This window comes from Pavona decussata, unplaced genomic scaffold, assembly GCF_977016875.1.
Source record: "Pavona decussata unplaced genomic scaffold, jaPavDecu1.1 SCAFFOLD_180, whole genome shotgun sequence".
Classification (NCBI taxonomy): Eukaryota; Metazoa; Cnidaria; class Anthozoa; order Scleractinia; family Agariciidae; genus Pavona; species Pavona decussata.
The window spans coordinates 2,330,001-2,345,054 of NW_028145590.1; the positions used below are offsets into that span (position 1 = coordinate 2,330,001).

Sequence of the window (15,054 nt, forward strand, 5' to 3'; positions counted from 1 at the left end):
TCGGTGTAGTAGAGCAGTCAACTCCCAGAATTTCACACGATTTGTGATTACAGTGAGTTGTTAATTTATTTAATAGGTAAATCGCGCATTTCTAATGAGAGTTGGGTGTCACGAAATCCTTTCAGTTACTAAAATGACGTTGCATGATCACAGAAACTGAAATTCTGGACGCCACTTCCTACTGTTCTTCTAAGCTTGCTGCACCAGTCAGCACGAGCTAAGATAGTAAAAAAATCAGCTGAACTCAGGAAATCGTCAGCACGTTTAGGCTTTCTTGGTTGGCAAACTACATCTTGGCCCATCAACTTCTAAACCAGCAAGGGCCCCGAGGGGGAGTCGTCCTTGCGTAGATTTGGGGTGGGTATTTGCCGCCATACCCTTTAATTTAGAACAATCTCGCACTCAAATAGCCATAGCCATAGACGCAGTTTGCAGACACAGTCATCATCATACTCACAGCCACAGTCACAGTCCTCGTCAGCAGTCATAGTCATAGTCATAGTCACAGTCACAGTCACAGTCACAGTCACAGTCATAGTCATTCATAGTCATAGTCATAGTCATAGTCACAGTCATAGTCATAGTCATAGTCATTGTCATAGTCATAGTCATAGTCATTGCCATAGTCATAGTCATAGTCATTGCCATAGTCATAGTCATAGTCATAGTCATAGTCGTAGTCGTAGTCATTGTCATAGTCATAGTCACAGTCATAGTCATAGTCATAGTCATAGTCATAGTCATAGTCATAGTCATAGTCATAGTTATAGTCATTGTCATAGTCATAGTCATAGTCATAGTCATAGTCATTGTCATAGTCATAGTCATAGTCATAGTCATAGTCATAGTCATAGTCATAGTCATAGTCACAGTCATAGTCATAGTCATTCATAGTCATAGTCATAGTCATAGTCATAGTCATGTTCATAGTCAGTTACAGTCACAGTCACAGTCACAGTCACAGTCACAGTCATAGTCATAGTCATGGTCATAGCCATAGTCATAGTCATAGTCATAGTCATAGTCATAGTCATAGTCATTCATAGTCATAGTCATAGTCATAGTCATAGTCATTGCCATAGTCATAGTCATAGTCATAGTCATAGTCATAGTCATAGTCATAGTCATTGTCATAGTCATAGTCACAGTCACAGTCACAGTCATAGTCATAGTCATAGTCATAGTCACAGTCACAGTCATAGTCATAGTCATAGTCATAGTCATAGTCATAGTCACAGTCATAGTCATAGTCATTCATAGTCATAGTCATAGTCATAGTCATAGTCATAGTCATAGTCATAGTCATAGTCGTCATAGTCCTTGGCACATTCATATGCATAGTCATAGTCACAGTCACAGTCATATTCATAACCATAGTAACCATCACTGAAGTGTATTCGCGGGAGGAGCAATACGACGATGTGCTCAACTCAACTGTATTTGCATAATCTGCAGTTCACTAACATATGTCACGTGACGTCACGCAATACACTACATCTTTCCCGCACCTAGTTCACAAAACACAGTTCCTACAAGGGTAACTGATTGTTCCGTAATGTCTGTACTTGACAATCTCATAATGATCACTAAACGCAACTTTAATCCACGTTCAAACAGTTACATAGTCCTTTAAATAACTTGGGGTTCTCCTTGTACGCTGAGACCTCCTTACCAGGGATCTTGCGTTTGACTCCTCCATGCTAATGGAAACGGGCTCTGTGGATGCATCCTTTTGTTCCTCTACTGCCGTGGGCGGTACCGGATTTTGCTCAGCGTGCACTGCTGAGTCAGGTAGGTCGTTCTCCTCCCTCGAGGGTGCGTCATGTCGTTTGAGAATGTGATCGACATGCCTACGGGTTACCACACCATCTTCACTCTTGATCGTATATGACAGTGGGCCAGTTCTGCTTTCAATGTGTGCCTTCTTCCATTTGGGTCCCGGACTAAAATTCTTAACCAGAACCTTGTCCCCCTCAGCAAACTGTCGCGCTGTCCTCGTGTTGTCATGCTGCTCTTTCTGGGATGATTGTTGGGCTTCCGCGTGCTGCCTTCCATCAGGTCGAATGGGATCCAGTCGGGTTCGCAGGCGGCGGTTGAACAGCAGCTCTGCTGGTGTAACTCCAGTTGTTGTCTGGGGCGTTGACCTATATGCCAACAAGAATCTGCTGAGTTTGGTGTGCACTGTACCTTCCGATCCTTCCAACTTTTTCATCCCATCTTTGTAAGCACGAACTGATCTCTCAACAAGACCATTAGACGAAGGGTGTCTAGGGGCAGTTTTCACATGTAAAATTCCATTTTTCGCCATAAAGTTGCCAAATTCTTTACTCGCGAATCCCGTGCCATTGTCTGAAACTAACATGTCAGGCAACCCATGAGTGGCAAAAGCTCTTCTAAGCAGCTCTATGGTAGCTGTCGCACTGGTACTGGATGTTGGATACACCTCCATCCACTTGCTATATGCATCAATCACAATAAGAAATAATTCTCCCATAAATGGCCCTGCATGGTCTATGTGTATGCGGGACCAAGGCTTCTCAGGCCATTCCCATGGGTGAAGGGGAGCAGCGGCCGGTGCTGCCCTATGTAACTGACATACTTCACACGACTTGACCTTAGCTTCAATGTCATCATCCAACCCCGGCCACCATAGGTAGCAACGCGCCAGACTTTTTATTCTGACTATCCCTGGATGGGTGTTGTGCAAGTCCTCCAGAAGCTGTTGTTGGCCCCTTGCTGGAATGACCACACGGTTTCCCCACAAAATACATCCATTTTGTGCTTAGTTCGTCTTTTCTCAAATAATAAGGCTCCAGGCTTTTATCCGGACATTTATCTCCCCAGCCATGGTGGACTCTTCTTAAGACTTGCTGTAACACTGGGTCTGAGGCTGTCCAATCCGCAATGTGATCAGCACCCACTGGCAAGGTTTCCAACCGGTCCATTAAGAGTATTGTTTCCCCAGGAGTGGGGACCTTCGCTATAGTATCCGGCAAAGGTAGCCGACTAAGGCCATCTGCGTTACCGTGGTTTTGTCCCTCTTTGTAGACCAGTTCATAATCATAGGCTGCTAGAAGTAGGGCCCATCTTTGAATTCTTGGTGATGCCATGTTTGGAACAGCTTTATCTGCCTTGAATAGACCCAAAAGCGGCTTGTGGTCATGAATTTCTGTCCTTACAGATACTGATGGAACTTCTTGAGTCCAAATATCACTGCAGCTCCTTCCTTATCTAGTTGGGCATAATTTCGTTCAGCAGGAGATAGGGTCCTCGAGGCGTACGAGATGGGCCTTTCTTTCCCATCAATGATGTGGGAGAGAACTGCTCCAAGTCCTTAAGGCGAGGCATCACAAGATAGCACAAGTTCTTTACTGGGATCATAATGCACTAAGAGATCTGAGGAATTTAACATGTCCTTAGCTCGGTTAAAAGCTTCCGCCTGTCTTTTACCCCATGTCTATTTGCAGTCCTTGGCAAGTAGCTCATGCAAAGGGGCCAAAATAGTCGACAAATTTGGCAAATAACAAGCGTAATAGTTCAACATCCCCAGAAAGGCCTGAAGTTCATTGACATTACTTGGTGCGGGTGCCTCGTGGATGGCTCTCACTTTGCCCTCTATGGGTTGTATACCATCTCTGTTTATGCGATGCCCCAAATAAATCACTTTGTTTTGTAAGAATACAAACTTCTTCAGCTTAAGGCGGATGCCTGCCTTGTCTAATTGGGTCAACACTTCCTTTAGATTCTCCAGGTGTTTGTCTCTTGTCTTGCCAGTGACAAGAATATCATCAATCCGGACAACAACTTGCGGAATTCCTTGAAGGAGACTATCAATCGTGCGCTGGAAAATAGCAGGAGCTGATGCAATGCCATATGGGAGGCGATTGTATCTAAAGAGCCTTTGTGGGTGTTGATGGTTGTGTACTTCTTTGATTCCTCATCCAGCTCCAACTGTCGGTACGCCTGGCTTAAATCCAGCTTTGTGAACTCCATACCTCCCCCCAAGGTTGCATACAAATCTTCGATCTTGGGAATGGGGTAGTTGTCTAACTTGGCTGCTTGATTAATCGTTTGCTTGTAATCCCCACAAATCCTGATAGTGCCATCCTCTTTAACAATGGGGACGATAGGTGTGGCCCACTCGGAGAATTCAACTGGTTCTATAGTTCCTTCTTTGACTAGACGATCCAACTCTGTTTCAATTTTTTCACGCAGGGCATAGGCTACAGGCCTGGATTTAAGGAATCGAGGCCTCTCCGTGGGGTCGACATAGATTTTCGCCTTCACTCCTGCCACTTTACCCAGACCCTCTTGGAAAATGGAAGTGTGTGTCTCCAACATCTCATTCAAGTCCTTATCCATGGCGGAAAGATGGAAAATTTCACTCCAATTTAAAGAAATGTGCTGAAGCCAGTTACGGCCCATCAAACATGGACCCTCTCCCCTGATTACCACAGCTGGTAGAAGGCCTTTAAAACCATCATACTCTACTTCCAACTCACACTCCCCCACTACAGGAATCATCTCCCCTGTATAGGTACGCAGTGCAGTATTCACAGCGTTCAGTTCCAACACTCTACCCGGCTGAGACAAAGTGTGGAAGGTTTTCTCATCAACTGCAGTTGTTGAGGTTCCAGTATCAATTTCCATTGTAACATTCACTCCATTTACTAACACTGTCACTTTGTAAGGGTTGTGGCCTCTACTTGAATTCACACAAAACAGCTCGCCATACACATCTCCCTCCTCCCCAGCATCCTCATCAAAAACATTAACAACATCCTCTAACTGGTGTAAGTTACCTGACCTCTGCTTGCCAGAATATCCCCTCTGATCACTTTTGTTCGGTTGCACATCTTGCTTTTCACCTCTCGACTGATTTTTGTTGCGATTTGGACACCTGTCGGCAATGAGGCCTTTTTGTTTGCAATAGTAACAGTTCAGGTCCTTAAACCGGCATGTTTGTGCACTATGGCTCCCACCACACCGAAAACAAACCGATCTCCGCGGTATGCGACGGCCGTTCGTCCCGTCTGCCTGTACCGTTACCTTGTTTACTGACACCGACTCCTTCGATTCCTGAAGCACTGTCATATTTTTCATTGTGACTTCCATGGCGGTTGCGATTTCATATGCCTTCTGGAAGGTCAATTTCTTTTCCACAAGCAGACGTCGTTGTATCTTCTCATCCCGGATTCCACACACAATCCTGTCTCTCAGCATTGTCTCCAGAGTATCTCCATACTCACAGTGTTCGGCCAAATCTCACAGTGTTCGGCCAAATTCCTCAGCGCTGCCACAAAATCTGCTACTGATTCTCCTTCGGTGCGAAAACGGTTGTTGAACTTAAACCTTTGTACAATTTCCGATGGCTTTGGAGTTAAATGATCCTGAATAAGCTTTTATTACCAGTTCCTGGTACGATTTTTCTCCCGGTTTTGCTGGGGCTAGAAGGTCACACATCAACTTGTACGTCTTGCTTCCACACACACTCAACAGAATCGCCCGCCGTTTCGCTTTGTCCCCCGGGGACTCATCGCCGATACCATTTGCATCAAAATAATGTCCTAAGCGCTCCGTTTAATGCTCCCAAGTTTCCGTCTTCTCATCAAACGTATCTACTCTACTGAATAAAGTCGCCATGTGGAATCCTCGTCGCCAAATGAAGTGTATTCGCGGGAGGAGCAATACGACGAACGAACAAGCAACTACCAACAGGCGGCCATGTGCTCAACTCAACTGTATTTGCATAATCTGCAGTTCACTAACATATGTCACGTGACGTCACGCAATACACTACAATCACACTCATAGTCTCTCGAAAAAGAAAAGTCTTCTTGTAGTTTCCCAGGGAATGAAAAATCACTTGCCTGTTTACTTGCTCGCTGAGATGTAAACTTTTTTAAACTGATCTTAACATTCGGGTCAATCTCGTTTCTTTCTTATATTCTACAGAAATGGCGAAGAATGGCAAAGAATTCGTGCAGCTTTGGCACCCAAGGTTATGCGTCCAAAAGTTTTAGAAGAGAACATTGACAACTTCAATGCTGTAACCAAGGATGCTGTTGAGAGGATGGTCCAAGTAAGGGACAGTAACGGTGAAGTTCCTAATTTGGAAGAGGAATTAAGCATATGGTCCACGGAGGGTAAGGCGATTGAGTCTTCAATTTTTTTGTGTATTAACATGTTAGCTGCGATTTCACAGAGACCAGATTGCAATTTAAACAGTTTGTGCATCGAGGAACCGTATCACATTCGGTGTGAAAACAAAATACGTCAGAGCGAAAACGATCGAATCTTGAAAATAATATACCTTAATTCTTTTATCTTCGTAAGAAACTTCTGGATATATTTCGTTATCTTCTCCCCCCTCGGTTTATAGATAGATTTAAGCGTATCTTTTATTTTGGTAACGAAAATTTATGACACGTCCACTTCAAGCTTTCTTATCAGTTGAATGTCGTGCCCTTTGACTCTTCACAGGTGTTGGTACCTTTGTTTTCGATACTCGTGTTGGGTTGTATGATGATCCGCCCAATCCAGAAGCTACAAGGTTCATCCAGTGCGTCCATGAATTTTTTGAAAATGGTCATCACCTGTTGCTTGCACCGTTGGAGAAAAAGCTTTTACCTTATGTTGACACACCATCATTTAAAAGGATATGCAAAGCTTTGGACGAAATGTATGAAATTGGTGGCATGTTGGTCAACAGAAAAATTAAGGAACTTCAAGAGATGGCTAACAAACAAGATGACTCTCAGGAAACTGAAGGTAAAATTAACTAGTAGAAGGAAAGAGGAAGCTCGTTTGAAGCGGACACCTTTGAAAGGTCGACGTCAAAGGTTGAAAAAAAGGCGTTAAGCAATTAAATGATCACAAGCTTTACAGGCTTTGCTTGTTGTTGTTGTTGTTGTTGTTGTTCTACTTCTTCTTCTTCTTCTTCTTCTTCTTCTTCTTCTTCTTCTTCTTCTTCTTCTTCTTCTTCTTCTCCTCCTCCTCCTCCTCTTTCTTCTTCTTCTTCTTCTTCTTCTTCTTCTTCTTCTTCTTCTTCTTCTTCTTCTTCTTCTTCTTCTTCTTCTTCTTCTTCTTCTTCTTCTTCTTCTTCTTCAGTTTTACAACATAGGCGAGGGACGCCACACATTTTAAAGTAGCTGTGAAACGCGCAAGATGGAAAAACTAGCAACACTGTGACAAAAAAGGCGAGCTGAGTCGTAAAAAGCCTATACTGGAACCTTGGCAAGTTTGTGCTTACACTGCATTGTTTGGTGCCACAGACCATTATGCCTTCCAAAAAGTGGGATGCGGAGGTGAAAATCATCTGATGCCGAATCTTTCCCCTTCTTACGTCCTCGCTGACAGACGTGAGAGTACATATCATCTTAGACTGTGCTAACATCCAAGTCAGTCACTCGACACTTACCTGCCTAACCATTCTTACAAACACATGGCAGCCTGTGTCATCTCTCTACATCATGGTAACACAGAAAGCCGCAAAAGTTTAGAGCAAAAATTCATCTTCCAAACCGGTTCTCTTAATGCTCACGGAATCAACAAAAACTTTTCATTCCACTAATTTATTATTGTTTTTCGTTACCATGCTCCCAACAATATATTTCCTTCCCACAATAAGCCCTTCCATGTATGAGCCCCTTAAAAAGTCCTTCTAAAAATCTAAGCCACAGCACAGTAACCGTATGTTTAGCCCTCACACACTCACTGAATCGGTCGTCCATTATATTTCCCTTGAAGTGCTTTGAATAACAACCGTTCGTATTTAACTGTTGATTTTCTTTTATTATTGTTAGTCGTTTCTTTGTTGTCCTATCTCCTGGCTAAAAATGAGCTCACCCTCCAAGAAATCTCTGCAAATTCGTTGAGTTTGTTTGGGGCCGGCGTCGATACAGTAAGTGTACTCTTGTTAAGTTAAATGAAGGAACAGTTCCTGCTAAAATATCGAAATTTCATCTAGCTAAGTTCCATCTTACATACAATCAGGGACAAAAGTTGATGACAAACATAAAAATTACCAGCCTTTATCCCTAAATTTAAATTCTCCTTTCTCCCCTGGTGAAAGGTAGCTTCCCCTTCCTCCTTTTCAATGTTGGAAACAAATAAACATGCAGGAGGCGTTTTGCAACATTGTTTGGGGGGGGGGGGGGGGGTGACTGCAGATGAAAAAGGTGTTTTCATTCAAATACAAAATACCATGGTTAGTTCGAAAGCGTTAGTTTTGGTAAATTGTCTCAACACTTTTGTCCATGATTGTAGGTAAATACCAACAAATGTATACCAACATTTTGGTATAAAAGTTTACTGTTGTCATGTCCTGGCGTATCCATGACAACAAGATTTTGACAGCGATGTTTTCGAAAGTTGCCGCTTTTAAGGACGAGGCGTACCTTTGCTGGTGCCCATACGTTCTGCGCGTCTCGAGATGGTCCGAGAAAGTCGGGTTTAAATGAATGTTAATATATGAAATATATAAGTCGGGTTTCGTAACGGTGATGCCTGTTAAAACAAAGATGTACTTGCCCGGTTTATAACTACGCGAGAACAGCAGATCTTGGCAAGGGTTATTGGAATCCGAAAAGAAAATTAGGGGTAACCATGCATTTTTCAGAGATAATTAAACTTCAATTTGGGAAATTTTCCCCAATTTTCTTTTTGGATTCCAATAGCCCTTGCTAAGATCTGGGTCTTGACAATCTGCAAGCCAGCGAGCCAGCGAGCCATGCGAGGCAGACGTGCAAGGCACTCAGGTTACCCTAAAAAACACTCCGGTTAGCTTAAAAAGCACTCCGGTTAGCCTAAATATCACTCAGGTTAGCTTAAATAGCTCCCCGGTTAGCTTAACGGTTAGCATTTATGTTGGGGTTGTTCATGCCTCGCAAGCCTCGCATGTTTGGATCCCATGGCTCGCATGCCTTGCACGTTTGGCTCGCATGCCTCGCATGGCTCGCACGTTTGGCTCGCTGGCTCGCACATTGGCCACACTCCTAAGATCTGCTTTTCTCGCATAGTCATAACCCGCGCAAAAATACTTCGGTATTAGTAGGCACCGTCCTTCAGCTTATTTTAAGACAAATTTTAAGTTTCGCCGGCTAAAATATTTACATTTCAACGGCAATTTAGCGTTTGGAGAAACTGAGAGATCCAAGATGGTGGACCTAAGATGGCGGCTGTTTAGAACAAATGACGTCCTTCTTGCGTAATGTGAAGGCCTCGGGATTCAAATTATTCCTAGGCTAAATAGACTAACGTTAATTGAAGTTGGGGCCAGGCAAATTTGTTTTTCCGCTTGACTTTTGTTCAAAATTATTCTCTCCCATTTTGATATTCCCTCGCCCTGGCTATCCGCCCTTGGGTCTCCAAAGATTAATTAATTGGTTTGTTCTTTTATTGATTTACAGACTGCGACATCAGCCTTATGGCTTTTGTATAACCTAGCAAGACACCCTGAGGTCCAAGAAAACCTTTATCAAGAAGTAACCAGTGTTATTGGGAAAGACAGAGATGTTTCACCTGGAGGTCTCGCAAAATTGTCTTACCTGAAGGCATGTGTTAAGGAGTCCGCAAGGCGAGTGTTATGTTTAAACTGCTTTTTTGTACGTAAATGGGCAAACGAACGAACAAAGTTTTGAATCTCTCAACGACGAAAGCTTAAACACAAGCGATCTCTCCGAATGGAAAGAGAAAGGGCAAAGGAGTAAGTGAAACGGTAAGACCAGGAAGGGTGAGTGATGGCCCAACGCGGAGATTGATTGGTCTCGCGCCATGTTTTGGGCAAACTAGCAATATGGCGCGAGGTTATTTGCTAAAGATTCTGGGTAGATTTTGGTACCAGACGTTTGAGTCCAAGTGTTGCATCAAACATGTTGCATTCTCCTGGCCACCTCGTTCAACATTGTGCAACATTGTCCAACAATGTTGGATGATGTTGCAATCGTTTGGCCGAGCCTTAAGTTCTTGTAGGAGAACTGGAATATTGGTTGTGCTTACACGAAGGCGGGTCCCGATTTTTAACGCGTGCCATTGTAAAAATGCTTTCGTTTTCCAAACTACTCGGTCACTTCTATTACTTAAACACCGGGAACGCTTTTAATTTGATTGTTTTTCATTTTTTGTGTAAGAAACGTAAAAGTTGGCTTCCATCTCAGCTATGTTTTTTCTTTTCAGTTTCTTGCCAGCACTTCTTCCATGTGCCATTTTCCTTAGATTCTGCTTGAAACAAACACTCGAGCTTGGAAGAAAACAAAAGATAAAGGAAATAATTGTATTTCTTGGAATTATAGATTAACCCTATTGCAACAAAATCGGTGCGGTGTTCATACGTATCGATCCATTTTCGGCGGCGTGAAACCGAGTTTATCAGGAAGCCGTGTGAGAACAGCCATAATCTGGATTTGTAGGCCTCTAACTTGGAGGTAAAAAGCCTAATGCTACCAACAACAACAACAACAACAACAATCTTTATTCGTGCCCAGAAATTATATAGTGTTAACATAAATGCAAGAAAGAAAAATTACTAAGGAAGAGAGCACAGCCACTTAGAAATAGCAAGCTAATCGAGCTAAGTGGCTGGGCCAAGCGGAAAAATTTGCAAATACCCTACATTAACATAGAACTAAGGACACAGCTGTTTTGGCCGTTAAAATTCAATAACTCTTTGCTGGCTATTTTTGTTGATAGGATAAAACCAGTTTTCTTAGCTAACAGGCGAATACTAGAGAAAGATGTAGTTTTGAGTGGATATTTGATTCCCGCAGAGGTATGTTAATACCAATATATATAGGCATGTTAATACCAATGTAAAATATGTTGGACCCAGTTGTTCGAAAGCCGATTAAGGCCAACCCACGATTAAAAGTTAACCGAGGTTTTCATCTCGCTCATCAGAAATGTTTCTAAAAGCCACTTTTCAACTTAAGTTAAAGAAAAGTCAGAGTTGAAAGTGAAAGGTAGAGATAATTTCGAGAAAGCTTTCTCAGCATCTATTAGTAAAACTATAATAAAAGTTCACACTAAACCTGAGTCAGCAAAATCATGCTTTGAATGGCTGGGCTTCGATGATTACTTTTCTTGAGGAAAGTTGCTTTGTGGGAAAAAAAAAGCCGTAGATATTTTTTTTCCACTTCATCAATCGAGTCACTTGCAGCAGTTCCAGGCACGAGGGAATGTGACTTGCACTAATATGAAAAAAAAAAAAAAAAAAAAAACAGGGTTGCTTGTTGGAAATTTTCTTAACTCTAGCTATCTAGACTTTCCAAATGCTCCGACAGCTAGCCATCTAAGAAAAGTCCAAGACCTTTGTATTTACTTTGTGATTGGTTATTTTTCGTAGACATTAATCCAGCTGGATTTTTATGTCACCGCGAGCTCAGAAAAACACTTTCGCAATGTGTCAGAATTTAAACCTGAGCGATGGTTGAGAGAAAACAAGAAAGAAATAGATGCGTTTGCATTCCTTCCATTTGGGTTTGGCCAGCGCATGTGCATTGGTAAGTTTGTTTAATCAAAAGATCCGAAAATTTGCGATTGGAAACAGTGCACTCCATTTTAATTTGACGCTCTGGATAACGCCCCATTTATTTTCGTCGAGAGGTATAATCTGTTAAGGCATTCAAATTCCAAACGCTACACTGAACTCCACAAACCTTATAGCTTTAGGTCAAGTCGGGGGATGGAGGGAGCGGGGTGGGGCGGTACCGGAAGTGGAATTCCCAACTTGGCGGGAAGTATGGGGGATTAGAAAACAAATTGCAGCGTCATGAAATATAATGGGTGGAGCCAGCGAAAAAGGGGTGTGAAACGGGGTTGAAGGCAGAAATATACTTCCAGCCGGTCCACGGTCATTTCGTTGACTGCGGCGTTTCCATGGAGCAGAGCCGGCTACGATTATGCCCTTCTAACTGTTGTAGTAACTAGGGTCTTGTAGTCAAAATTAAGCAAAATGCACCGTTTTTGCAACATTTTTTAATCATTTTTTGGTGGAATCATACTGCTAGAAAAAGACTGATATGAGGCACACTCACTCGCATAGCTTCAATATGTACCTGTGCTTTGTGTTTCAGGTAGCAGAGTGGCAGAGTTAGAAATGCATCTTCTGGCAGCAAAGGTATAAATTACTGCAGGTTGCAGACTTTTCGTTAACTATAAATTCTAATTAGCTGGTGCTTTTATAGTTTCTTAAGCCTAGCTGCATTTAAGGTGTATGAAGGCCTATAAAGCGTGGTATGATGACGTCATATGACGTCATATTTTCTAAACAGCGGCCATCTTGGATTTGAAAAACCTTAGAAACGTTCAAAACTGGACTTAAGGGTGAATCAAAAACAGTCATCGCAAAAATATCGCAAAGAGCATAAGTTACAAAAACTTAAGGCAAGTGCGCACACATTCCGCGCATCTCGGGATGGCCCGAGAAAGTTGGGTTTCTGAAGGACAGTGCCCTCTAATACAATGGTGTTTTTGCGCGGCTTATGACTACGCGGGAAAGGCAGATCTCAGCAAGGGATTTGGAATCTAATTAATAAGAAAAGTGGGGGTTACCAAGCATTTTTCAAACGTAATTAGCCTTTAATTTAGGGGAAAAAATATCATACATTGTTATGTATTTTAAACATTTTATAGAATTATTATTGCTTAATTACCTCTAAAATGTGGCTCCTGATGTAATATATCGATAGGTGGAAAATATTTCATAAGCATCCAATTTCTATTCACCGTGAAGTGGGTTGAAAAAACGAGACGAAGCAAATTTTTTTAACCTACTTCGAGGTGTTTGGAAATATCAAATGAAACACCCTTGGAGTGTTTGATATGCTTTCTCAAACCATTAATAATACCTGAAGAAAATTAAAGCAAAAGTTCACCAAATTTTGTGGTTTCCAAACCTCATTCACGGTTTTTGTTTATTCTTCATGAATTATTAACGAGTTTGAGAAGGGACGAAAGCTCCGGTTTAACTTCCTCTTTGTTGCTGATGAAGAACATTTGTTATTTCGTTGTTTTGTTTAAGGTCATTCAAAGGTTCCAGATGGAGTACCACCATGAACCACTGGATCAATAGCAAAGATTTTCAGCGGGTCCAGAGAAACCTGTCAAGATAAAGTTTATTGAGCGATATTAAGGCTTTGTCTATAATACAAGGATTTACTGTAGTTGTGGCCAAAACTGTGATGGGTTATATCGTGTTACCTCGTTCAAACAACGCTTTAAGAGCCTGTAAAACGAGGATTTACTGTAGTTGTGGCCAAAACATCGGGTTACCTTGTTCAAACAAGGCTTTATAAGTGTCTACAATACAAGGATTTACTGTAGTTGTGGCCAAAACTGTTATAGGTTATATCGGGTTGCCTTGTCCAAACAAGGCTTTAAGTGTCTATAATACAAGGATTTGCTGAAGTTGTATCCAAAACTGTGATTCCCACATGATGGGAATCGTGTGAGGATTTAGCGAAGAACGAGCCACCATCATTTCTTACTAAATGTCAACTGGTATCGTTATTATTATCATTATTATTAACATCGTCTTGAAATTAGAAATTTTCTGTGCCTTCAAAATTTAGCTTAAGCACCAAACATATCAAGCTGTGTTAGAGTACACAAAAATCCGTTTTAAAGGCTTGGAAGTGTTCTTGGAAAACAAAAAGATGTTTGAAGTGCTGTCGTTGGGTTCCGTCGGAACTCGGGTGGCACGTAGCCAATGGAAGGATATCGCAAGGTCTTTTTGAAAATGTAAGCACAGCGTTTTGATTTTATTATCATTTTTTACGAGTACAAGCATTGATAAAGTTTGCCTTACCAGCAAAGACATTTTGAAAACTAGTAAAAACTAGTACTGTCGAGCAGCGAGTATTGTGGGAAATTACTGCTAGCACCTTATTGGCTGTTTACTAAGCTTTGCTATCATGCTCCGCTATCTACTTCCCACTGGCTGAAACCTCTGCATTCAGGATTGCTGCCGAGTTTCCTTCGGAACTATATTATTCTCATCGCGCGTTGGAAATTTCCGAGGAATTCCGAAAATTAATTACAATTTGGTCCCGTTTCTCGTGAAAGACGATCGAGCTCAAGGGTATCGAATCTTATTGAAAACGTCCACCGCTCGTAGAATTGGCACGAACTTCGATGCAAAAACGGGAGTCAATCTTTTGCTATAAGATTGTCTTTATCGACGTGCGCTTTGACCTCTCCCCACCATAAACATTAGCGTCATACAGCAATCCACTTACGCTCATACTGTAGATGGAGCCAGTTGCTTTTAGCTACCAAGTCTGGTAGACTAGAAAAATTTGTTCGCGCGTCTTGAAAACGGGAGATTCACTGGCTAACAGTGTAAAAACTGACTTAAGAGCTTTCAGTTTTGTCACTTACATTTATCAAATATGCTGCATCTTTATTTCATAGTAGTATTATTTCTGAAAAATAAATTTTAATACATTAACAGGACAGTATCACGCTGTTTTTAGTAACACAATGAAAATCAAAAAGACGCTATTTGGTTGATAGCAGCCAAGATATAATGACAAAATTCCATTGAAAGTCTATCAGAATGCAAAGAAACTATCCACGGATGTTTTCGCCGGCAGTTGGCCAAGATAAAGAGTGGTTCAAATTTGAAAACGTCGGCCAGACGTTTTCAAATTTCGTCGTCGTAACGCACTAAAAATTGCTGGTAGTACTATGTTTTGTTCAACCTTTCGTCTCAGAATCGCTATTAATATTTCTTTAAATTATCGATTTAGAAATTAATTAACACAGTGTTCAAAGTTTAAATTTTGTGAATTTTAGCCAAAAATCATGATATCTCTCATGATACTGCCCCTTTAAGAGTTGCAATTCAAGTTATAGTTACAGTATTTTTGATGTTTTATGGTCGAGCGTTTGTAGAACGAGTCCCCAGATCGGGAGACAGCTAACGGGAGATTACTCCTGGTATGTTCTGGACTAAAAATAAATTTGTTGACTTACTTACTTAGTCTTTGGGTTGTTCAGCACATTCCAGAGCTTGATATATTTCTGTACCGAAAGCACCAACAAGGTCCTGAATAC

General features: G+C 41.7%; 1 protein-coding gene across 1 annotated transcript in view; it reads left to right on the forward strand.

The window, feature by feature from the left end:
• LOC146463231 (cytochrome P450 10-like) overlaps positions 1-14,976 on the forward strand; it is a 15,750-nt gene extending 774 nt beyond the window's left edge. Inside the window, exons 2-9 of the mRNA XM_085084878.1 lie at positions 5,956-6,146; positions 6,484-6,771; positions 7,806-7,903; positions 9,411-9,577; positions 10,690-10,768; positions 11,342-11,498; positions 12,072-12,115; positions 13,019-14,976. Of these exons, the coding sequence (XP_084941004.1) occupies positions 5,956-6,146; positions 6,484-6,771; positions 7,806-7,903; positions 9,411-9,577; positions 10,690-10,768; positions 11,342-11,498; positions 12,072-12,115; positions 13,019-13,069 (1,075 nt within the window). The 3' untranslated portion in view covers positions 13,070-14,976. The remainder of the gene's footprint in view (positions 1-5,955; positions 6,147-6,483; positions 6,772-7,805; positions 7,904-9,410; positions 9,578-10,689; positions 10,769-11,341; positions 11,499-12,071; positions 12,116-13,018) is intronic.
• The last annotated feature ends 78 nt before the right edge of the window (positions 14,977-15,054 follow it).